The following is a 27132-nucleotide window of genomic DNA, read 5'->3' on the forward strand; positions in this document are numbered from 1 at the left end:
CAACTACAGTGGTCATTAGCGCCCAGACTAAATTATGAATGCACTGCGAGGCACAATGTTAAAACAGCAACTAAAAAAGACAACGCTATAAAAGGCACATTAACATGCAAGGGATTAAAAGAAAACAGCATAATCAAATGTCCTTAGACAGGTCTGTCAAGTGGATAAAACGAAAAACGCGAGAAGTGCTCCTGGGTCATTCACTAAAATTTCATCCAGCGTACATGGCAGGCCAATATCAATGAGCAGTGTATTAAAATTCGGACAGGACGTTAAAATGTGGCGTACCGTCAGAAATTGCCCACATGGGCAGAACGGCGCCGACGCAGCCGTCAGCAGATGGCGGTGGCTGAACCGGCAGTGTCCAATCCGTAACCGGGCCAAAACGACCTCCTCCCACCGAGAAGGGCGTGAAGAGGTAGTCCAAGCCGTGGGGAGAGGTTTCAAGGCCCGAAGCTTGTTTGCAGTAAGTGTAGACCAATCGGCATGTTACAGCGATAAAATGCGTTGACAAATGACCCTGCTAAAATCAGATGAAGGCACACAACAAGAAGCTGGCCGAGGCTTTGAGGACCGCAGCCTTGGCCGCGGCATCTGCAGCTTCGTTCCCAGGGTACCGACATGGCCAGGAACCCACATAAAGGTAACCGGAGAACCGTCGTCCGCCAGCTGCTGAAGAGAGCGTCGGATCCGGTGCACGAAAGAGTGAACCAGATACGGATCACTGAGGCTCTGGATGGCGCTCAGGGAATCAGAGCAAATGACATACGCAGAATGTCGGTGGCGGCGGATGTAAAGAACAGTCAGATAGAGGGCAAATAGCTCAGCTGTGAAGACCGAACAATGGCCATGGAGCCGGTATTTGAAACTGTGTGCCCCGACAGTAAAAGAACACCCGACATCGTCATTGGTCTTAGAGCCATCTGTATAAATGAAGATCGTATCAATGAACTTCGAACGAAGTTCGACAAACCGCGAGCGGTATACCGAAGCTGGGGTAAACTCCTTTGGGAGCGAGCTGAGGTCAAGGTGAACGCGAACCCGAGCCTGGAGCCCACCACTAGAGTCGTATGATCGATTTAGGATCGCACGTTCGATAGGTATCGTTTAGACCCCGTGACCATAGGTAATCATTGTTGGAAATTATCTACAAGTGGAGTGCGCGTCACGGGGTCTAGTTATATGCATACATTCACGTCCAATAGTATCCACTTGTGCGGGCCACCTGTATTTGCCCCACGCTGTGTAAATTTTAGTTCTCTTGTGTGCAGCGTGCTTCAGGAGTTGATAACAAGTGTTAACTGCGTGCGCAGCCGACGCCGGTGTGCAAGCAGTGCCGGTGCTGCCATCGCGGCACCACGGCCGTCTACTGGAACGCGACGGGAGAGTGCCTGCTGAGGATCAGCGAGGGGCCGCGAGTCTGCCCGCACGCGGGCACCGAGCTGCGCGAGGACGCCTTCGGCCTGGGCGAGTGCGCCTGCCTGCCCGGCCACGTGCGGCCCACCGCCCCCGCCGCCGCCGCCAGCGGGGGCGCCAGCAGCGGGGGCTGGGGGGTGCCGCTGTACCTGACGACGGCGCCGCCCCCGCCGGATGACTCGGGCCGCTGCTGGCCGCTGTTCCGGCGCGGCCCGTGCGCGCGCGGCCAGGTGTTGCTGCCCGGCGGCGACTGCGGCGCCGACGAGTGTCGGCGGGAGAACGCTGGCGGGGGCGGCGCAACGTTCGTGCCGCTGTTCGGCCGCTGCCGCCGCCTGGGCGACCCCTGCCCCCGCGCCGGCGTGCCCCCGAACTCGACCGTGGGGATCAGCTCCTACACCGGCAATCCGACCTGCGTCGACCGCGACACCAACCCGCTCAACCTGGTGGACGCGCCCGCCAACTGCCCCACGGCCGCCGGTGGGGAGGGCTGCGAGAAGGTGGTCAACGTGCCCAAGGACGGCGACGACTACTACCAGAAGTTGCTCGAGGCGGCCGAAAAGCGCCGCCGCAAGCGCCGCGTGCGCCCCAATGCCGTAGCTTAGGAAGGCCTCGATGCCGTGACGAGCCGTCGCCTGGCAACGCCTCGATGCCGTGACGAGCCGTCGCCTGGCAACGCCTCGATGCCGTGACGAGCCGTCGCCTGGCAACGCCTCGATGCCGTGACGAGCCGTCGCCTGGCAACGCCTCGATGCCGTGACGAGCCGTCGCCTGGCAACGCCTCGATGCCGTGACGAGCCGTCGCCTGGCAACGCCTCGATGCCGTGACGAGCCGTCGCCTGGCAACGCCTCGATGCCGTGACGAGCCGTCGCCTGGCAACGCCGCAGTGCAGTACCGAGCCGTCGCCTGGCAACGCCGCAGTGCAGTACCGAGCCGTCGCCTGGCAACGCCGCAGTGCAGTACCGAGCCGTCGCCTGGCAACGCCGCAGTGCAGTACCGAGCCGTCGCCTGGCAACGCCGCAGTGCAGTACCGAGCCGTCGCCTGGCAACGCCGCAGTGCAGTACCGATCCGTCGCCTGGCAACGCCGCAGTGCAGTACCGAGCCGTCGCCTGGCAACGCCGCAGTGCAGTACCGAGCCGTCGCCTAGCAACGCTGCTGTGGCGCGCGCCGTCGCCCAGCGGCGTTGAATCGTGCCGTCTCCTAGCAACGCCGCGCTCCAGTGCCATGCGGTCGCCTAGCAACGTCGCCATGGTGTCGCCTGCAATACCCTCACTGCATCGACCACCCCACGAGCATGGGCCAGCAGTAATCTTGACATTCCAACTACTGCCCACGCACTCTAAAGCGACTCTCTGCGATGTGACTGATGAGAATAACTCAATTGATAAAGATCGTAATACAGGGAGCTCTCGATTATGCTAATTAATATGGACCCCCGTTAATCGAAAATACATCTTTTAACTCGAAACTGCTACTTCTCATATTTGTCTCATTTGGAAAGCTTACTGGCTTACTCATGAAAAAAAAAAAAAACAAAAAAAAAATATAGCGCTCATACGGAACTTTACTGACAGCTATGCTTCCCTCACAATATTCGTGAATGGAAAACTAAATGGTCCGAAAATCATGTGGTATGAAAACTACCATCCATCACACCCCATAAGGTGGTTTTCAAAGTGCAGATGTAGAAAATAAGCATTTATTTACAGCATTACATTTAAAAGAAACTGTACATCTGACCACTTGTTTACAGTTCACTTTTGGGAAACAATCGTCGATTTTTTTGTTTCTGTTCTTCAGTTATTTTTTTACTGACTGACGGTTCTCATTGTTTTCAGAGTGTCAGATCATTATTTCAGTCAAATTTTGTCCCGCACATTTCAGCAACAGACCAACGCATTTGAGAGGTTCTGTGTGCCAGATAAAAAGTTCCTCCAACGCCTGCTTTTCACTCTCTTTCTCTACAGAACACAGTTTGTTCGCTATCTCTGCATAGCAAGTTAAATCCCACTTCATAGGCACCGCTATTTAAACCTATGCAGATATTTTCTTCCGTGCCCTCACAACCAGAAATCTGTAATGTCAATGAAAATATTAGTTCTAATGAGTTTAGCCAACTTCACACTTTTTTGTTGACTATACATGAACAGTATTGATTAATTTCCAGTCGCTGCCAACATTAACTAGCAAACCCAGCCTTGATTGATGAAGACAGATGCTACATAAGAGCTGAAACTTTATGATTAGATTTGAAATTATTATTTTTTTACATGTTCGACACGTTCTCATCAGCTACCTCCCCGAGAGTCTTCCTGGAGTGCCCCAATCGTGTGTGTGTGTGTGTGTGTGTGTGTGTAGATACACATACGTACACAACAGTTTCACAGGTATTGTAGAAGAGACACTATACATGGTTGCCAATGGAATGTGAGCTCAATCTCTATGTCGTCATTAAACGGTAATTTATGTTTTGTTTCTGTTGTTTCGGGAAACTGTTCGCTGTTTACCTCAGAGGCCGTTATACTACCTACATACATCCATTTGCTGCATGGAGTAACTGTCTTCATATTTAGTACTATTTAAATGTATGTAATTTATAAGTCAGTGCTATAGTTATGAGGAAAGTTTACAGGCCCATAATCAGTAAAATGATTTTCTTAAAATGATTTCTGCACTCCTGATGACATTGCTAAACCGAAATACGAGTGTGGGATTGGTGCTTGCATAGTTGCTGCGTTTGACGAATAGATTCACATGTGTGAGTAACTTCATCAGAAAAAGACTGTGATAATTTTACAGAAACCTTGAACCACAACATTTATTTATTTTCGCTACCAAGTTCAATAAAGCAAGTAGATTACCTGGACGACAGTACAGTTTAATATTTCCTACCTCACCCAGTTTCGTTCAACAGTTCTTTAATGATGTGGCTTCTGACTTTTAAGACAAAAAATTGTTGCTGTCAAATGGTGAAACTTTTAATAGCACATCCTTACCTGGGGAGTTGCGTGCAGACAGAGCAAAGAACTGAAGGGACCAATAGGAAGGAACGGTTAATCCACAAGAGCGTGTTTTGAGATGCTGAGTATGATCTTTCATTAAATTCGAAGACAACAGCATAAATACAATAAAACTGAATAATTTGTACAGAAAACAGTCCATTTTAGCATTACGAGTGGAGCTGTGTGTTACCAGCATGTGGTGCATTTGAAATACAACAGTCTGATCTTTGCCAAATCGTGGGTTCGTACTACCTAACGTCGACACCTCTAATTCACGCAAATGTTACATTGAGTACCAGTGTTTCAAATCACACAGTTATGTTATGAGAAGAAGAAAGTATTACCAGCGAACGAAAACTTTAGAGTAAAGCAACGTAATACAAAACATGACGAGAGAGAGAGAGAGAGAGAGAGAGAGAGAGAGAGAGAGAGAGAGAGAGAGAGAGAGATTTTTTCTGCAGGCAGTTGAGGACAGAGTGAGCTTAAGGACACAGCGGATTCTCATCCAGATAAAAAATTCGCAGTATGTCACCACTAGACCAGAAACAAAGTAGACTATAAAACGAAAATGAATCCACAGAGAGAAACATGACAACTGCTTGGAAACTCCAAAGACTTAATAGTAATACCAGAGAGTGGGCAAGATAGTAACAGGAAATGATAGATGACACAGCCGACGGAACATTCAAGTGACAGATGAAGTAAGCTCTCAAGCCATAGTCCACATTAAACAAGAATATGAAACTTTCACGCGTGTGTACGCACGGAAGGGAGGACGAGCGGTAGGTTATTTTCGTCGGCTTATAAACTCAGAGAGATAACGAGACGTAAATGGTTCAAATGGCTCTGAGCACTATGCGACTTAACTTCTGAGGTCATCAGTCGCCTAGAACTTAGAACTAATTAAACCTAACTAACCTAAGGACATCACACACATCCATGCCCGAGGCAGGATTCGAACCTACGACCGTAGCGGTCACGCGGTTCCAGACTGAAGCGCCTTTAACCGCACGGCCACACCGGAACGAGACGTAACAAGACGACACAGTGAACGGAAAGAAGACCACCAAACAGTCCACGCGTTACGTGGTCGCCACTCAGCCTACCTTGACATCTGTTCCTGTTCTACTGTGCCGCAGCTCGCGCGAAAAGTAACAAGTACTTTCGGTCACCTCCCAGTTTGACAGTTCCCTGTGTCAAACAGAAAGACGTTTGTTGCACAAACATTCCAAAGGAGCAATGATTTGGGAGTCATCTGTGAGCAGAAACAGGAACATAGAAGTTTTTCAGAGCGCTTGCACAACCTGCAAGTTGAGTGCAAGTCTAACACTAACCAGAACTTGATTTCACCGTGCGTCATTGTATGACCAGATGGAAGAGGGGGAAAAGAACTGTGCCCGAACAAACCATGAAGGCCCAACGGTACCGACTGACCGCCGTGTCATCCTCAGACCGCAGGCGTCACTGGATGCGCTTGTGGAGGGGCGCCGTGGTCAGCACACTGCTCTTCCGGCCGTATGTCAGTTTACGAGACCGGAGCCGCTACTTCTCAATCAAGCAGCTCCTCAGTTCGCCTCACAAGGGTTGAGTGCACCCCGTTTGCCAACAGAACTCGGCAGACCGGATGGCCACCCATCCAAGTGCTAGCCCAGCCCGACAACGCTTAACTTCGCTTATCTGACGAGAACCGGTTTTACCACTGCGGGAAGGCCGCTAGCAGCTGGAAGAGGAATCAACATTATGATTTCGCATCCCGTCGACGACAAAGTCATTAGAGCTTAAGTTAGGGCTCTGTTTGGGGAAGAAAACCGGCCGTGCTAATTTCGAAGGTACCAGCGAAAACTCTCGACTGGGGCGAAGTCGGTATCGCCTTTTCTTGGAGAGAGAACGGCTGAATGGCAGGTAAGTACGTTCCGCGAACACGGTTGGGTACTTAAGACAAAAAGTCAACCCGGAGAGGGGTTGTAAGCCTTTTAAGACGTCTGTAGCTTGCGAGCAACTTGCTCACGAGCGGCTCGGATATAGTGACGTAAGGAGCTTCGCCTGGGCATTCTGTGAGCCACATTCCTTGCCACTGATGCTCTGTATTCAGCTTTACTGCTCCCCCGCTTTGCTCTCAAGTGTGGAAGTTATGGATATACGGGGTTGTCCTAAACTTTATGTCAAAGATGTAAAGGCACGTAGAATGGACCTAAATAAGTAGATTTCGTATAGTAATGTGTGTGTGCGGTAATGACACGCAACAGCGCTAACTTTTACAGCAGTGTGAATCACAGGAAACTGAAAAGGCACGCAAAGACAAATGACATCAGAAATTTATTAACAGTTTACAAGAGGTGCTCGAAAGAGCGTCCGCCAACAGCGATACACGATTACAGCGACGGCGAATGGATCGCCATACATTAGAAAGACCTCAGGCACGTCAATCACATGTACAGCAGCAACAGACACGCGGGCAACTACATCTTCTTCAGGCGTAACGGGACTCTTACACCAGGCTTTTCATATGATCCACAAGAACAAATCTACGTAGGTTAAATGGGGAGAACGAGGTAGCCAGGGAACTGGACCGTCCCGTCCCACCCACTGGTGGCCATAGCGTCCAGGTGACTCCTGACGTTTCGACTTAAGTGAGCTGGGACTCCATCGTGCTGGAACCGCATTCGTCTGCGGACAGTTAGAGCAACATCGCCCAGAAGTTCAGGTAACACCTACTGTAGGAAGATGATCTACGTGCGGCCAGTTAAACAACTAGGTAGAATGTCCGGTCCTGCCAAGTCATCGTGCACAATGCTTACCCAAAAATTAATGGAAAACTTTTCTTGGTAGGCGTGTGCTATTGTACCATGTGGGTTACCATGAGCCCACACGTGAGAATTACGGATATTCAACATACACGACCGCGTAAAGGTAGTGTCATTAGTAAATGAAACAGCTCCTGGGGAGGTCTCATTGGCTGCAGTCTGCTGTAGGTACAAACCAGCACAGCTGATCGTCGGGGGTCATTTCTTGCACTCTGTAAATGCGGATGCGTTCAGTCTTCGTGTAAACTCCTCAAAACACTTTGACGTCTCACACCCAACGCACGTCCTACAGCTCTCGAGCTTGTCGAAGAATTATCCTATGTTTAGTATTCTTTCTTCCACTGCAGGAGTTCTGCGATATCTTCCAATGTCCGCGCGACTCCCCCCCTCCACAAGATAAATAAATGTAACGTACCGCGCACAAGCAGAAATGAAGTGTTTCATTGCACCAATAGCGATAAATCACTGTCAACAATGACAGGACACAACTCATCGGACAATGAGTTGCACAAGAAGGGATTACAACACAAACGCAAATGAGGCGTCAGCTATAAATATTACTGCCTCGTAACTCTGATACTAAGAATTCTCGGAAATGTATAGACATAAATTTTCCTTATTAGCTTTACACCAGGAACATGACCTGTAAGTACCGTCACTGTACAAATGTGTGCGGAAACAAGACACTGTACAGATTTATAACTTAACTTTTCCTTAATGGCAGAATACAATTTGGGGAAAATATCTGGACACTATAACACATATGCAACGCATATAAGAAGGCTTGAAACGGAAAAAGTACGTTAGAAGTGCGATGGCACGATGTAGTCATCAATGTAAAATATATCATACAAAAGTTGAACTACTGTGTTTAACGTGGCTGGATTGCGTTTTACCGTACCACTGACATCGCGTGACGCATCAGAGCACGGCGGCTATTGTACCACTTCAGTGTTTGAAAGCATTCATCAATAGTGAAAATACTGTATTAATATCCACGTGAAAAATGCTGTGACATGTATCACCCAGGAGTTCAAGAAAAAATTTGCAGATTCGGCTTCGTCGTTCTGCTCTTGAACAATGTAATGAGTACGCAATCCTGATACGTAATTCTCTGACACGTAAATAAACTAATATAACAAATTAATATGGCCAACTAATGGACTTTACAAATAATTTGCAAACTTTTTAAGTATGAAGTTAACGGTTACTATTCAATAATAATTACGGATTACAAAGAGCAATTGCACGTACCTCTATTCACAAGGAGACACAACATGAAGTGAAGCTGAGAAGACGAAGACCACGCTACCTTACTTTTGTTTTACAAAAATGAATGACATTTAAATAAAGCCTTTGATGATTTTCGCTATACATAGTCTGAGAATTACATCTACTCTTCTCTGAATAACATTAAATTGTTCTTTGAAATTAACAAAGAAAGTGAAAAATTAAATTCTCCTTATAAGATGTGCTTCAAATCATACACTTTATTTCTGTCCGACTTTTCATATCCAAATCGAAGAGTCGGAAGTGGACAAACGGTGTATCAGATTGACCATCGTGAGGTCTAGTTTTGTAAAAAAAGAAAAAATGTACTTGCTTGGTTACAGTACACTTGTTCGCCCACTGCTTGAGTACTGCTCACCGGTGTGGGATCCGTACCAGATAGGGTTGATAGAAAAAGAGAGAGAAAATCCAACGGAGAGCAGCGCGCTTCTTTACAGGATCATTTAGTAATCGCGAAAGCTTTGCGGAGATGACAGATAAACTCCAGTGGAAGACTCTGCAAGAGAGACGCTCACTAGCTCGGTACAGGCTTTTGTTAAAGTTTCGAGAACATACCTTCACCGAGGAGTCAGGCAGTATATTGCTCCCTCCTACGTATATCTCGCGAAGAAACCATGAGGATAAAACCAGATTAGAGCCCACACAGAGGCATACTGACAATCTTTCTTTCCACGAATAATACGAGACTGGAATAGAACGGACAACCGATAGAGGTACTCAAGGTACCCTCCGCCACACACCGTCAGGTGGCTTGCGGAGCATGGATGTAGATGAAGAATCAGTGGAGATAAAATAAAACACCGATCGATATTTCAATACATTCTATTTCATGCTTTCTGAATAAAACCTAAACTTGAAAAAATTTAAAAGAGCTCGGTCGATGATTTTGTGAAATGATGTCATAAGCTAGAAATAGCTGAAACAGATTAGAGAAACAACTACAGTAAATATCCTCTAGTTCTCTTTAAAATTCTAAGTTAAGCGTTACTGAACTTTGAACTCTCAATCAGCAACTCGTTTGCTACACATTATTTCGAGTATCATTCAGAGAGACGTCAAATCTTTCTCTATTTCGATTCTTATATTCAGAAAAATCACTTCACAAAATATCTGACTTATTTTTCCAAAACTTTTTTTTTTCAATACACCGTGTACATACATAAGCGACCTATGGACGGAAGGTTTCGCAACGCTCCTGATATTATGCACCATTGTAAAAGTTTAGTATCTGGTTCGTCACATCACACGTGTTACGTACTCGTAATGAGCGACCAATTTCTCTTGCAAAATGTAACGAAAATAACGACCGGCAAAATGCGGAAATCCTCTGGAAAACAATCGACGGGCTGTAATTTTGTTGCTGGCCCTCCTATCTGACCATGGCAGCTGAGCGCTTCAACAAGACACAGACGCAGAATACGATCCTAGAACCACGCTCGACGGAGGTGACTCGCAAACACATCCGCTAAGTGAACCTGCTTAGTGACGCAAGCAGACTAAGGCTGTAATAACCGGCGATTTTAGCGCCTGCTGGTAGAACGCCAGATGCCTTACCTGCCAGAGCTGAGTTGCTCCAGCGTCTCATAACGCCGCGGAGGTTTACGATGAGGCGACAAATATCATGGGATAGATATGATATGCAAATGTACAGATGAGGCTAGTATCGCGTTAACACGGTATAAAACGGCGGTGCATGGGCAGAGCTGTCATTTGTACTCGGTAATTCATAGGAAAAGGTTTCCGACATCATTATGGCCGCACTACGTAATTAACAGACTTTGAACGAGGAATGGTAGTCGTCGCTAGATGCATGGGACATCGTTACGAAATTCAATATTTCGAGATCCACAGTGTCAAGAATGTGCTGCGAATCCCATATTTCAGGGATTAGATGTCGGGCGTTCTGGATGGCTAAATCATTCGTTCGAGCTGTCCAGAATGTTCTTCAAATCATTCGCGACTAACTGTGGCCTAGTAATATGGCACACTGTCATCCATAAAAATTCCATCGTTGTTTGGGAACATGAATTCCATGAATGGCTGCATATGGTCTCCAAGTAGCCGAACGTAACCATTTCCAGTCAATGATCGGTTCAGTTGGACCAGAGGACCCAGTCCATTCCATGTAAACACAGACTACACCATCATGGTGTCATCACGAGCTTGCATAGTGCCTTGTTGACAACTTCGGTGCATGTCTTCGTGGGTTCTGCCCCCACACTGGAATCCTACCATCAGCCCCTACCTACTGAAATTGGGACTCATCTGAGGAGGACACGGTTTTCTAGTCGTATAGTGTTCAACCCCGGGTTCGATTCCTCAGGGGTTTTCACCTGCCTCGAGATGACTGGGTGTTGTTGTGTCGCCCCCTGGGTGTTGTTGTGTCGCCTTCATCATCATCATCATCATCATCATCATTCATCCCCGTTACGGTCGTAGGAAGGCAATGGCAAACCACCTCCGGTAGGACCTTGCCTAGTACAGCGGTGCGGGTCTCCTGCATCGTGCCCTACTCTCTGTCAAGGAGTATGAAACTTCATCATCAATGTCCAACCGATACGGTCAGAACCCAGCAGAGGCGCTGCAGGCGATGCCGTGCTGTTAGCGAAGGCACTCGTGTCGGTCTTCTGTTGCCACAGCCCATTAACGCCAGATTTCGCCGCACTGTCCTAATGAATACGTTCGTCGTGTACGGCCCTCCGATTTCTGCGGTTATTTCGCGCAGTGTTGCTTGACTGGTAGCACTGACAACTCTACGCAAACGCTGCAGCTTTCGGTCATTAAGTGAGCGCCGTCGGCCTCTGTGTTAGGACAGTGCGGCGAAATTTGGCGTTAATGGGCTGTGGCAACAGAAGACCGACACGAGTGCCTTCGCTAACAGCACGGCATCGCCTGCAGCGACTCTGCTGGGTTCTGACCGTATCGGTTGGACATTGATGATGAAGTCTCATACTCCTTGACAGAGAGTAGGGGACGATGCAGGAGACCCGCACCGCTGTACTAGGCAAGGTCCTACCGGAGGTGGTTTGCCATTGCCTTCCTACGACCGTAATGGGGATGATGATGATGGTGGTGGTGGTGACAACAATAACACCCAGTCATCTCGAGGCAGGTGAAAATCCCTCACCCCGCAGGGAATCGAATCCAGGGTTGGTCACTATACGACTAGAAAACCGTGTCCTCACATGAGTCCCAATTTCGGTTGGTAGGGGCTGATGGTAGGATTCCAGTGTGGGGGCAGAACCCACGAAGACATGCACCGAAGTTGTCAACAAGGCACTGTGAAAGCGTGTGATGACACCATGATGGTGTGGGCTGTGTTTACATGGAATGGACTGGGTCCTCTGGTCCAACTGAACCGATCATTGTCTGGAAATGGTTACGTTCGGCTGCTTGGAGACCATGTGCAGCCATTCATGGAATTCATGTTCCCAAACAACGATGGAATTTTTATAGATGACAATGTGCCATATTACTAGGTCACAGTTATTCGCGAATGATTTGAAGAACATTCTGGACAGTTCGAGCGAATGATTTAGCCACCCAGAATACCAGACATGAATTCCATAGAACATTTATGAGACATAACCGAGAGGTCAGTGCATGCACAAAATCCTACACCGCCAACACTTTCGCAATTATGGGCGGTTATAGAGGCAGCATGGATCAAGGTTTCTGCAGCGGACTTCTAACGACTTGTTGAGTAGACGCCACGTCGAGTTGCTGCTCTGAACCGGTCAAAAGGAGGTGAGAGGCGCTATTAGGGGGTATCACGTGACTGTTCTAGCCTCAGTGTATACCGATAATGTGACTGCATAATCAAAGGTGCAGACGATTTCTGCCGTCTAATCAAACTGGCGGCCGATGGAGTACCGTCTCAGCTATGCGGTGGATTCGTGATTTCCTGTCAGGAAGGTCACAGTTGATGGTAACCGACGGGATGCCGTGTAGTGAATCCGGAGTTGTATCTGGAATTCCCAAGGAAGCGTTATAGATCTCTGCTGTCTAGAATTTGTATTAAAGACTTGTGAGATCACCTGAGCAGCCCTCATTGAATGTTTCCAGATGATTCTCTCGTTTATCGTCTAGTAAAGTAATCAGAAGATAGAAACTAATTTCAAAATGCTTTACACGAGAAAAATCACAACTTACACTGAACAATAAAAAGTGTGAGGTCCTCCACATGATGACAAAAGAATTCCGTTGAATCTCAGTTACACAATAAATCAAGCGAATTTTAAGGTTGTCGAATCAACTAGAACTTAAATTGGAACCATTTCACACTAAATGTTAATAAATGTAACATATCTGATTCACAGACTGTGTACAGTATTTTTGCACCCTCTTTTGGAGTACTGCTATGCGGTATGGGGTTCTCGCGAGACAGGAGTGACGGAGGAGTTCGAAGAAGTCCAAAGAAGAGCACATCGTTTTCTACTATCACGAAATATGGGAGTCTGTGCTACGGATATGGTAAGCGAGTTCGGGTGGCAGTCATCAAAACAACTTCGTTATTCGCTGCGGCGCGATCTTTTGGCAAAATTTCAACCATCAAATTTCTTCCGCGAATGCCAAAACAATTTGTTGGCTCCCAACTACAAATGAAGAAATGGCCATCGAGCTAAAATAAGAGAAATCAGAGTTCTCACGGAAAGGTTTAGGTGTTAATTTTTGCAGAGGCTATACGAGAGTGGGACAGCAGAGAAGTAGCATCTATGAACCCTCCACCAAACACTGGACTCAACAGTTATCATGCTTACGAAGAAATTCAAATTAGCAGCTCTCGATTTACACACCAGTTCGGAAACTAGTGCACATATTAGCATATTAGAGGACAACACTTTTCATTCTCCGTTCCAAGGAGTACAGCGGGCTCTTTCTTTTAGGTCGTGGTGTTTTTCAGCCAATGCCAGGCAGATGATAGTGCAGAGCTTCCCAATTTGGGAATGGATTACCACATTCACAGGCTAGTTATTTTACTGAAAGGCTACGTTGACATTAAAGGACAACGGGACTATGTACATAGAAAAAGTGGCGAAAACTAAACAGTCACCGCAGCATTTTTTGCATACACAGTGAGTAAATACTGCACGTCGCTGAGCACGTTCTTCCTGGAAAGAACAAGGTCATAGATATAGTGTCTCCCGTAGTCAGACATGTATCTATTACCTAATTACCCTGGTGACTAATCTGAACGAGTTGACTGAAATTGTTAATGCTGCCTTCTGTATTATAATGTAACAATATGATTTAAGGAAGAGAGCGGGTAATTTTGTTAAGTAAATGTTGCGCTGTCTTACACCTTGTTTGACTTTTTTTTTAAAATAAATTTTGAATGTGCTCATGCATGAAATGTGAGAAATGTGTCGTTTTGCAATATAACTGCATGGTACTATATACGTGAAGTCATTCGATTCTGTATGTATACAAGTTTTTGCAGTTTCATTGAAAATTACTAAAGACCTAAATTACAGCAGATTTTATAAAATAGGCCTACATAATTGTGACAGGTAAAGCTAATGATAATGTCTTTCAAAAATGTTCTGCAATAGATGATCACCTATGGAATGGCACGAACGATGCTGACAATGAACAGATTCCGTTCCAAAGTAATGATATCGCGTGGTGAAGCGTGCTATAGTTTTAAATGTTTGCATCAACGATAACGCCTATTTTATCGGCGACCAAATACAATGGTCCGTGCCTACAGCAGGTGAAACAGAAACAAACCATCGCCGATTATCAGCGCTGCCAGCAGACACGAAAATAGACGGGAAGAGCTTAACGTCTGCGAGAGACAGATTACTTTTTGTTTAACAATCAACTAACGGCGTTTTTAAAAATCCCCAAAACACTTCTGGAACCGTATTTCTTAAATAGATTTTAGCTCTCTCAGTGATGCGTTTTTAATCTCAAATATGGTTTAAAAGTTTTTTTTTGTTTGTTTTCGGGAACAGAAGAGTCGCATGAAGTCATGTGTGGCCAATATGCAGGCCTTGACATGATTACAGTACCGTTTCCGGCCAAACATTCACGAACAAGCAACGAAGTGTGAGCAGGTGCGCTATCGTGGTGCAAAAGCCACGAATTGTTTCGCCGAAAAGTTGATGAAGCCAGGGAGCATAAAATTCGCATTTACTCTTTTAGATCATGGTGCTCCAGATTCATCCCACGACGACGATTGAGCCTCAGTTCGGACATCACATCCGTGAACCTATCTTCCACCACCTGTTGCGAAACGTTGCAGCAGTTCTGCACCACTGCTGACTTCATAGCGACTCCTGGGCAACTTGTATTGGTCGCAATTTTTGCTGGGAATGCAACAATTTTGGAACAAATTTTGCTGTCGCACGTTTCATATCCAAAACATCCGAAAGCATTACGTGGTCTGGGCCAGTTGATAGGTCAACATTATCAGCGACTTCTATGACCAGCGAAGGTTCATAACGATTTCTTCCACTTTTTTCCCAGTTTCATTTGTTGAGGATGCGCTGGGATGTCCACGGCCTTTGGCATCTTCAGTGTGCTCTTGGCCTTCTTCGAAACCCTTCACCAGCTGTAAACACTCATTTTACTCATACCAGACTCGGCAAAAGCATTTTTGAAACTTTTAACGAGGGGCGTTCAGTAAGTAATGCAACACGCTTTTTTTCTGAAAGGGAGTTGGTTTTATTCAGGATTCCAATACTCCATATTATTCGTCACTCTTTTGGCTGCGAAGCCCCATTTTCAACAAAATGTACGTTCAGTGCGACGGCCTTACGCCACCTTACTGGGATGGCATGTATGGCTGCATGTTACCACTCGCATCCTTCACTGGGCCAAACAGATGAAAGTCGGAAAGTGCGAGGCCCGAGCTGTTATGTGGATGAGGAAAATCAGACCTGGGAAGTTCTGTGACCTCCTGTAGGGTATAAAAACTTGTGTGATGCCTTATGTTGAGAAGGAGATCGTTTGCATTTACGTGGCCACGAACACGCATAAGTCGTTTCTTCAGTTTCCTGACGTAGCACAATACACTTCGTAGTCGAGTGAGAACATCAAACAGAATAAGCCGTTCTTGAATTCTGAAGAGCTTCACCATGACACCCGCTGAGAGTGCGGCTTTGAACTTTTGCTTGGGAGAAGAGGTGGTGTTGTGCCACACCACGCACTACCATTTTATTTCAGGCTCGAAAAGATGAATCCACGTTTCACCGCGTGTGACGGTTTACGACAAAAAAATTTTGCGATCAGCATCGTAACGAGCAAGCAGTTACACACAGATGGTCCTTCGTCACCCTTTATGGCTTTCTGTCAGGTTGAGAGGATTCCAAGTGGTAGACGAGTGTATCAGCAGTGCAGACAGAGGCGTCCACCCGTTGATCACCTAGAATGAGAGTGTCTGCACGTTCGAATACCATAGGCACATCAGCTGTGTGCGGTCGGCCGGCACGCGGAAGATCGGAGAGGTTCGCGCGACCTCGTTGCGATAACAACAGACGCCACGCTCAACGACTTACCGTGCTTTTGTTTACTGCTATGTTTCCGCAGACATTCTACGAGCGCCTATGAATATCTGCGATGCTCTGTTCCTCCGCGAAAGGAGACTCAGTGACAGCTCTCGGTTTGGAAAGCTGCTACGTTACAGACGGCATTTTGAAAGTTCGGTATAGCGCCGCTAGCTTTCGGAACTACGAGACGAAACTATAGACCTGAAGCGGAAATATTCCACGATGTCCCACAACAAACTGAGTATTTTTTTCCATCCAAAATTGGCCGAGAATGTATTTGCATTCCTATCGTACATTTTATTCCGTTCTTAGAAGAACTTTTTGCTATAAATTCTCTGATCCATGTATATAGAACAATCGGCGATACCACAAATCTGTGTTTAATCCTTTTGACAGCTGTCAGCAAACTAAATATCCGATACGAACGACACCGTACAGATACTTATCTGCGATGTTTAACGATACAACAATCAAAAATTCGTGCGAACAGTACTGATAGAAAACGCGTAACTTTGACTCCTGTTATTTTCTGGACACATCTCACTGAAATGCGGGAGGATCTGCAACGAATTGACGCATGGTGCAGGGAATGGCAATTGAATGTCAATGTAGACAAGTATAATGTGCTGTGAATACATAGAAAGAAAGATCCTTTATCATTTAGCTACAATATAGCAGGTCAGCAACTGGAAGCACTTAATTCCATAAATTATCTGGGAGTAGGCATTATGAGTGATTTAAAATGGAATGACCATATAAATTTAATCGTCGGTAAAGCAGATGCCAGACTGAGATTCATTGGAAGAATCCTAAGGAAATGCAATCCGAAAACAAAGAAGGTAGGTTACAGTACACTCATTGGCCCACTGCTTGAATACCGCTCACCAGTGTGGGTTCCGCACCAGATAGGGTTGATAGACGAGATAGAGAAGATCCAACGAAGAGCAGCGCACTTCGTTACAGGATCATTTATTAATCGCGAAAGCGTTACGGAGATGATAGATAAACTCTGCAAGAGAGACGCTCAGTAGCTCGGTACGGGCTTTTGTTGAAGTTTTGAGAACATACCTGTACCAAGGAGTCAAGCAGTATATTGCTCCCTCCTACGTATATCTCGCGAAGAGACCATGAGGATAAAACCAGAGAGATTAGAGCCCACACAGAGCCATGCCGACAATCTTTCTTTCCACGAACAATACGAGACTGGAATAGAAGGGAGAACCGATAAAGGTGCTCAAGGTACCCTCCGCCACACACCGTGAGGAGTATGGATGTAGATGTAGAATCGTTAGACCCCTGGCATATGTACCTCCACGTCACTAAACTGTCATGCAGGACACCTTCGGTCAGCACTTGTCGCGCAACCTGTCGGTGTTGATTTTGCGGATTGGTGCGGAAGAGAGATACAGGATGCTTCCGGGAAGGAGCGGGCGCAACTTCGCAACTTTGCGGCGTGGACCGAGCGGATGCTACGACCGCCAGATCCGGGACAAACTGCTTGCCTCCGCACCTGAGACTCTGCCGGCGTCGGGGCGGGTCCCTCACGTCAGGCTTTCTTCTCTGTCCTACCCCCAGTTCCTTTCTAATGCGCAATTTAGACTCTGCAGGAAAAAGGGAAAGCGCGCCTCTCGGACCGTACATTCTAAAACAAAATCCATATCGTGGACAGAAATGTAATTTATTTTTCTGTCTAAGAAATACTGTATAAAAGTAGCTAGCTAACTAATAACTCCGTTACTTACAACTTAATTATTAACATTTACTATAAATTTTTATAACGCATTCTACGAAGTTGTACGACGTACACGAGGCAAATATGATCGACGACAGAAAACCGGAGATACGCAAATTGACCACAAATTGATATGCATACGGATCTAGAAGGAAAATGCAAAACTCTTAACTTCCGTGGCCGATGGATAAATGCGTGACGCTGCGGCGCAGTTTCGCCGCGCAGTTGGCAAGGTTTGTGAGCGGGGAACACGTCGATACCAGGCCATTAAGTCCTTGCGAATTTCATTCCGTGTACTCAGTTATACAGGAACTATGTCTCGCAGACAGGCGCGTGAATAATATACGCAGATGTCAGAATTTCAGAGAGGACCTGTACTTGGCCTCAAAGTAGCCTGCTGGAGTAATCGGCGAATCGCTCGACATTTGAATGGGAGCGAGACCACTATTCGGCAGTGCTGGCAGGAACTGGTGAATCATGGCCGAACACAGCGACAAGAAGGAAGCAGACGACCTAGAGAGATGAGAGAACGAGAGGACCGAGCAGTCGTCAGAACCACGGACTCATCATTGGCATCGATATGACGTTCTACTCTTGCTTCAGCAACCAAAAGGACCATTAAGAGATGGCTGAGCTCACAGCACCCCTTGCGCCTACCACCACTGACCTCTGCACACCAGCAAGCCCGTTTGTAGTGGTGTCACGCACAGTCCGCCAGTAATCTCATTGACTCAAATGGAATGGTCTTCACCGATGAGTCCCGATGACCAGAGAAGACGTGTCTTGAGACGTCCCAGACAGCGGCGGGATCCCAACCTGATCGTCGCCTGCCATAAGGTCCGACAACGAGGGCTGATGGCATTTCATTTCATAGCAGGACCTCTTTAGTTATTAATCCCGGACCCTCACATCTCAGTGGTCTGTCGACGACATTCTACGCACCGTTTTCCTGCTCCTCATGGTAAGCCATCCTGCGCTTACATTTCAGAATTCGTCCTTGCCAAACCGTACCTTGGCTAGCAATATCGTCGGATCTATCCCCAACTGAGAGCGTTTGGGGCATTATGGGCAGGGCCCTCGAACTAGCCCGGGGTTCTGACGAGCTAACGCGCCAGCTGGACAAAAATTGGCACGACAACCGTCGATGTCAAGCTGAATAAATGCTTGCACATGGACCAGTGGTGAACCAACGCGTTATTGATTTGTTCACTCTGTAATGCTGTTTCTCTTGAATAAATCACCCAATATTTCTGAAACTGTAATTACTTGTTTGTATGAACATATGAATCACATCTATCGATATCCGCCCCATTCGGATAATTCTTCGGGGGTTCGTTGTTTTCTTTTCTTTTTGTCTTAGATTATGTAATGAGATTTTTTTTTTTCAAATGCTCTTACTCGCGTCTCTTTTCTTTACCCTGGAAACATACGCTGATAATCAAATGCAAACTGAAGCTCATCACTCTGCTTCTATCCTTCGCTTTTCGTAACAAATTTGTTATGGTCCTCCATGAACTTGGCGCCTGTCTTAGTTGGACCATCAATTTTCACTTTAATAACTAGGTGTGGAGCGTTCGTGAAAACTTAATCTTCACGCCACTGTGAATAACGGCTGCCGTGACTGGCGATATGTTCATCAAACGTCCCACGATCACTGATCGCTCCCCATTCTCCCTTATTTATTTATTGGCCTTTGGCGTTAACCATTTAGCCGGCCGGGGTGGCCGACCGGTTCTAGGCGCTACAGTCTGGAACCGCGCGACCGCTACGGTCGCAGGTTCGAATCCTGCCTCGAGCATGGATGTGTGTGATGTCCTTGGGTTAGTTAGGTTTAAGGGGCTCCAGAAAGGCTCAAAATCATGAAAAGTTCAATTTTTACTTTTTTGCGTTTTCTGAATCTGCAGACTATTACCTTTTAATAGATATATAATTTATTCATTTTTAAATTTTTTTTGAAATGTGTTCTACATGGGGGTGACCCACTGTGGCGCTGTTAAACTGCTGTCAAATGGTGTTATTATTAACGTCCGTGTTCATCAGGTACATTTTAGTGATGTGAGATAAAGTATGTGTTGTGGCTAACCTGTGATGGTTCAATATATATCGCTGGTGTGATTGTCGATTGTTTCATGTTTATTTACTTTGTCGTTATCTCGAAAATATTCGTAATTAATTCTGTTTCTTGAGTCTCTGTTTTGTTGAAGTATAATAATGAGTAAAAGTAAAGTTATTAGAAATCCTCTGAAGGCTTTTAAGAAAAGGAGAAATGTTGGAAAGCCAAAGGTATGTTATTACTGTAAACAATAAAGACGATAACCAAGTGAGTGAACCTAACCTCTCAAGTACACCTGCCCATAGCAGTCAAAGTGGGAAAGAAAATACTTCACAGAAGAATTTTGGTTCAATGAGTGAAAACTATGAATGTTTTATGGACGAATCGGATGTGAATGAAATATTTGATATGTCGGTTCTCAAAGGAATTTTTTCAAACTGTGTAAGATTTATTGATTGTAGTGAAGTTGGTCTGGAACTCTCCATAATAAAGCACGTAGGACTTGCTAGTGAAATACAACTGAAATGTGATAAGTGTTCATACATGCACCTTTTGGAACAGTGTTGCAGTAACTGCAACTGAAGAAAATGGTAGCAAAATCTACGAACACAACAACGAGCGATGCTTGCTTTAGACAAGGAACGCCTTCGGGCTGCAGACGGGGCTGTAAAGAGTCTAGAAATACAAGCAAGAGTAAACAGGAGGAGGAACAAGAGGAAGCTGGAGGAGGAGTTTGCAAAGGATGAAGATAATCCATCCTATGGACCTGGAATGCACTAAAAAGTTAATCCAATCTTTGTCGCTCGATTCCCAAAAAATTTATTTTCTCATACTAATTACATGTTTTCTAAGGATCTTCCAAACATATTTGTTTCAAACTTTCAGTAAATGTTACACAGTACCTTCTGCATAATTTAACACAGCCTTTTTCCAAAAAAACTGTATATTTTGAATATATAAATAAAAATTGCAAAAAAATGTTGTGAATTTTCATTACAATTGAAAAAATCATCTTTAATAACTGAACTAAAATTTTGTAAAATCCCTGTGTTAAGTTGTAGCCCATATTCCAATAAATAATCTGTAAAAATTTCAACTTCCTACCTCAAATACTTTGTGAGGAAAGATGTAATTTATAAGCGTTATTTTAACATTGCAAGTATAGGGCGTTCCGGAGCCCCTTAAGTAGTTCTAAGGTCTAGGGGACTGATGACCTTAGAAGTTAAGTCCCATAGTGCTCAGAGCTGTTAACCATTTAGCGACTGAACTGAGTAATTACAGATTCTGTATACAATATCACCCTATACAGTATACGCACGGAAATTACATTAATACCAGGTACTTCATGGTACACTTCGTACATTCACACACTCAACACAGTCCGTATATCGCAACTGCTTATGCTGCAACCTTTGTGTATGACACACAACCGGATGTCCGCTTCTTGCAGAAACCGGACGATACTAACATAATCCGTTGTGGACAGCTGCCGAAACAGGTCCATCACATACTTAAGTTGGGGAATTATGTCTCCTGAGAAACTTGAGGCGTTGTCTGTCGTAGCGCGAACATCCTTGTATCACGTTGCTCACGCTTGCAGTATCAACTGGATGGACTTCGCAATAGGAAGATGGCCGATATTTCATCCTATAAAGATGTGAAAGACAACGGCCGCTGCCTAGCCGGATGCACGCTATAGTAGTGGTATGACTTATAGGTAGCTTGATTTAGGAGAAACATGTTTTGTGAGGAATGCTCGGCTGTATTGCGATATAATGTCTTCCTCTGGACTGTTGTGAGATCTACCATGTGTGTCACCATTCTCAAAGGAGTTTTTTATTTATCTCAAAATCAAAATCTGTATGTGGAAGGTAGGTTTACTAAGGTTGGCCATCAATCACACTGTTTCAGCAGGTCGTCCGCCAACTAGTTTTATTTGGATACCAGTGTGTCCCAAGATCTATAATAACTGGACGCGTTTATGCTGGCTTTCACACTGGTAGTGTAACTTAATGACATCGAGCACATGGCGAATAGTGCTGAAGTTCCATGAACGTCTTTCTAGTTTTTCTAGTGCACTCCCAGAATCGGTGACAATAACGATGTCGTCGACTTCATTTGCCGCATATCGGAGGGCCTCCTAAATTGCAAAGAAACATATCGGCAGTGAAAATTAAATGAAATGACAGTATGGCATTGTTGGTCGGGATGTCCCACTCGGGTTCGGCCACCAAGTGCAAGTCTTATTTCAGTCGGCGCCACATTGGGCGACTTGCGGCCGATGATGAGGATGAAATGATGAGGAGGACAACACAACACCCAGTCCCCGAGCGGCGAAAATCTCCGACCCAGCCGGGAATCGAACACGGGCCCATTGCATGGGAGGCAAACACGTAAGCACTCAACTGAGCAGGCGGACATCGGCACTGAAGACGCTGGATTTCGCCGGAAGCTTAAACATAGCCCAAGGTAGCGGATCTTCGCAGAAGTATGCAAAACCGATGACCTCTCTTGTTTTGGAGCTGTCAGTGAGTATTTTGACCGACGACGGCACCTCCGCAGAGCTTCCAATAATTTGTCGAATCCATGCCGCACACTTTATTGCAGTATTGCGTTACAGCAAGCAATTAGGGAGGTGCTCATAGTGTTTTCGCCCATAAGCATACACGAGGTGCAGCTATAAAATAACGGAATTATTGCTGTAAAACATTTCATTTCAAAAACATACATATTTAGTAATTGTCACCCTCAACGTAAGTCCCTGCTCTATCCCTACAAGCCTCCATGCGAATTTTCGACTGATGGAAACAGTACGGGAAGTCTTCCTCTGCGAGCTCCTTGATGACGCTTAGCTGTTTCTTTCGAGGGATTGAAATCTTGTTTCTTTTAATGCAGATTTGACCTTGGGGAATAGATACGAATCACATGGTCCTAGGTCATCCGAATAAGATGTGTGGTCTAACACCAGGATGCTGTATTTCGCTAGAAACCTCTTGAAATACAATGCGATATGAGCCGGTGTGTTGTCTTGATCCAGAACCTAAGACTTTTTCCTCCATAATTCGGGTCTTTTTTTTTTTTTCCTCTGTCTCTCTCAGAGCTGAGCACGAACCTCAAGATAGCAATGTTCATTAAAAGTTTGGCCTCCATGAACCCAGTGAGGATACCCAATTCCACAGATATCGAGAAAGAAAAACGTTATCGCTTTACATCTGCTCATTCGAGCTCTTTCAGCTCTAGGTGAAGCGGGTCCTTCCAGTGCATGGATTGGCGTTTCTTTTTTGGTTATGTAAAACTTGCCTTACTTATTCTTTGCCAATTCCTACAGTTCCAGCAATCGATCGAATACTCAACTGACGCTCGGATCGAGAAAGGCTACCTTCTTTTTCGATATTTTCGCCCGCTTCTGATGTTGAATGGCCTCTCGGACGCGAGTCATGTTCACAGCCTTCTCTGCCATCTTGGAAACGCTTGAACCACTCGATAACTCTCGTGCCTGACAAATAGTCTTCGCGATAAACTTATTTACTACAAGATCGGTTTCAGTACCATTTTTTCCAAGTTTCGTGTGATATCTCACGACAATACAAAATACAGCTAGTACACAAACGAAGGCCGCGGCCACACTGATTTGGCTACAGACACCAATGATGCCGCATTCGACTGGTAAGGTTTCTCGCTGCACAGCTATTGGTCGTTCGTCTTTGGCACATGCCTACTTACGCTGTGACGGCATTAGTCCCGTTATTTTATAGCCACACCTCGTAGTCGCCTCGTTTTCGCGACGGTATCAGTCCACCTTAGTAGAAATAAAAGCAATGGGTAACGGAGCACGACGAAAATGCGCTGCAGAAATAATGCAGGTACATTGTGATGATGCCTATTTGAATTAGAAAGTTGTCTTTCCATCGAGCGGGATGCGGCATAATGCAAACACAGTGGATAGAGCACGGAACTGCTAGGGGATTCACAGAGAAGAAAAATAAACAGAATACCGATGAATTACGTCAGAAACGGAGGTAGAGCACAAGACGGAGCCCTGAAGGACACAAAACCGGTCCTCTGTGCTCCATAGCATGGAAGACTAACTAGATACCGACCCGTCCTTGACTTCATAAATGGCCCAGCATCGACTGCGGCCATAATACGATTTTCCCCGGTACCATCTATATACAGGGTGTTACAAAAAGGTACGGCCAAACTTTCAGGAAACATTCCTCACACATAAATAAAGAAAAGATGTTATGTGGACATGTGTCCGGAAACGCTTAATTTCCATGTTAGAGCTCATTTTATTTTCGTCAGTATGTACTGTACTTCCTCGATTCACCGCCAGTTGGCCCAATTGAAGGAAGGTGCTTGTGTTGACATGCGACTCATTTCTCTACAGTACTAGCATCAAGCACATCAGTACGTAGCATCAACAGGTTAGAGTTCATCACGAACGTGGTTTTGCAGACAATGGTATGTTTACAAATGCGGAGTTGCCAGATGCCCATTTGATGTATGGATTAGTACGGGGCAATAGCCGTGGCGCGGTACTTTTGTATCTAGACCGATTTCCAGAACGAAGGTGTCCCGACAGGAAGACGTTCGAAGCAATTTATCGGCGTCTTAGGGAGCACGGAACATTCCAGCCGATGACTCGCGACTGGGGAAGACCTAGAACGACGAGGACACCTGCAAAGGGCGAGGCAATTCTTCGTGCAGTTGACGATAACCCTAATGTCAGAGTCAGAGAAGTTGCTGCTGTACAAGGTAACGTTGACCACGCCACTGTATGGAGAGTGCTACGGGAGAACCAGTTGTTTCCGTAACATGTACAGCGTGTGCAGGCACTATCAGCAGCTGATTGGCCTCCACGGGTACACTTCTGCGAATGGTTCATCCAACAATGTGTCAATCCTCATTTCAGTGCAAATGTTCTCTTTACGGATGAGGCTTCATTCCAACGTGATCAAATTGTAAATTTTCACAATCAACATGTGTGGGCTGGCGAGAATCCGCACGCAATTGTGCAATCACGTCATCAACACAGATTTTCTGTGAACGTTTGGGCAGGCATTGTTGGTGATGTCTTGATTGGGCCCCATGTTCTTCCACCTACGCTCAATGGAGCACGTTATCATGATTTCATACGGGATACTCTACCTGTGCTGCTAGAACATGTGTCTTTACAAGTACGACACAACATGTGGTTCATGCACGATGGAGCTCCTGCACATTTCAGTCGAAGTGTTCGTACACTTCTCAACAACAGATTCGGTGACCGATGGATTGGTAGAGGCGAACTAATTCCATGGCCTCCACGCTCTCCTGACCTCAACCCTCTTGACTTTCATTTACGGGGGCATTTGAAAGCTCTTGTCTGCGCAACCCCGGTACCAAATGTAGAGACTCTTCGTGCTCGTATTGTGGACGGCTGTGATACAATACGTCATTCTCCAGGGCTGCATCAGCGCATCAGGGATTCCATGCGACGGAGGGTGGATGCATCCATCCTCACTAACGGAGGACATTTTAAACATTTCCTGTAACAAAGTGTTTGAAGTCACGTTGGTACGTTCTGTTGCTGTGTGTTTCCATTCCATGATTAATGTGATTTGAAGAGAAGTAATAAAATGAGCTCTAACGTGGAAAGTAAGCGTTTCCGGACACATGTCCACATAACATATTTTATTTCTTTGTGTGAGAGGAATGTTTCCTGAAAGTTTGGCCGTACCTTTTTGTAACACCCTGTAGATACACTGTGGTTTTCCAGTATACCATAACACACAGAGCGCCAGTTTCCGATATTGGGGAGTTACAGATGCGTGTGGAATCGGCGCACCTAATTAACGACCGTTGGTCTGTTCAAGGTGCGTGCCGTGCGGCCGGAAGTTGCCGCACACGGAAGTAGAGGCGCCTAACACACAGGTGTGAAAGGAATCCACTCTCATGCGCATGTTGGGGAAGAGGTATGCGTCTACGCGAGTGCCTGTACCAGAGTGTGGGGGCAAGCACAGCAGCAAGGTGCGCAGGTGTAAACGCACCTTTACAGTGACGAGCCAGGCAAATGCTGGACTAATTTTTGACCCAGGAAAGCACGAGACACTAACAGATAAAAAACACGGCAATGCACAGAAGACGTTTACGTATTCCACACGCAGTTCGACAACTTTGAAATACAGGAAAGTCTTCATAGCACAATTCTTTATTAAGCATTAGGCGTTTCAAGAATTCATCATCAGACTGAAGCCGTGGAATGAAGTGTACAAGAAATTAATGACAAAATATACATAAGTTTGCATCAAATGGCATCGTACTTACATAAAAATTAAACTATTAGTACAAAGCTCACGAATGTGAGCGCATAAACTGAATACAATACAATTCTCATCTGGTGTAGGCATCTTTGACATTGCCGTCGTCTATCGAATAGAACTAGCGCCAAACTGAGTGTGGCGCTAGCTTTGACCATAGAAAATAAATTAAAGAGTACCTTAACAAACGTCTATACACTACGATTAAGTACATGTCAACACCTCGTGAAGAAATTTGACAAAAACATTTTTGCTACTTGTATGGTACAAAGGTCGTCTTTAGTCAGTAATGAAAACACAGGACAATTGTAATCAATAACTGGTATTGTACACTATTAACATAAGACCAATATCAGTAATAGTAAAATATATCTCTGAAGGAATAAGTTCACAACTCTCACAAAATAAATGTACGCAAGCATCACAATATGCAGTCAATTTACAATCAACGCACACGTAATGCCTGTGAACTTATTCCTTCACAACTATATTTTACTTATTACTCACACTACTTTTCTGTTTACATTGTACCACATCAGTTATTGGTTACAATTGTCTTTCTTTTCATTACTGACTAAAGATTACCTCTGTAACTTTTTTTATGATGTTACCTAAAGACGCACGGTTAGTATGAGTTTCTCTTCCATAAAAGTAGCAAAAATGTTTTTGTCAAATTTGTTCACGAGGTGCTGACATGTACTTAATAGCACTGTATACATGTTTTCAAAATTACTCTAGGACTTGTTTTCTATGGCCAACCCACTTACTGGCCATTGTTTACCTCTTTGATAGTTCAATCGCCACACTCAGTTTAGCACTGGTTCTCTTCGACAGACGACGGCAATGTCAAAGATGCCTACATCAGATGAGAATTGTATTCAATTTATGTGCTCACATACGTGAGCTTCGTACTAAAAGTTCAATATTTACGTAACTACGATGCCATTTAGAATTTCTGTGTACTGGAATACTTAGATGCACTGTTATGTATATTTTGCCATTAATTTCTTGTACACTTCATAGCACGGCTTCACTCTCACT

The 27132-nt window shown here is 45.4% G+C and overlaps 2 protein-coding genes across 7 annotated transcripts in view; one reads left to right on the plus strand and one right to left on the minus strand.

Moving 5' to 3' along the window:
* The window catches only part of LOC124711165, a 39612-nt gene extending 35331 nt beyond the window's left edge, over nt 1-4281 (plus strand). Inside the window, exons 2-3 of one of the 2 annotated variants that reach the window (XM_047241080.1) lie at nt 1314-2019; nt 2224-4281. In XM_047241080.1, coding sequence (XP_047097036.1) covers nt 1314-2018 — 705 coding nt within the window. In that variant the 3' untranslated portion in view covers nt 2019; nt 2224-4281. The remainder of the gene's footprint in view (nt 1-1313; nt 2020-2223) is intronic. The other variant, XM_047241081.1, reaches the window with a different exon arrangement.
* LOC124711163 (copper-transporting ATPase 1) overlaps nt 1-27132 on the minus strand; it is a 524020-nt gene that overhangs the window by 132231 nt on the left and 364657 nt on the right. The window lies entirely within an intron of this gene.

The sequence above is a fragment of the Schistocerca piceifrons genome, chromosome 8 (assembly GCF_021461385.2).
Source record: "Schistocerca piceifrons isolate TAMUIC-IGC-003096 chromosome 8, iqSchPice1.1, whole genome shotgun sequence".
Taxonomy (NCBI): domain Eukaryota; kingdom Metazoa; phylum Arthropoda; class Insecta; order Orthoptera; family Acrididae; genus Schistocerca; species Schistocerca piceifrons.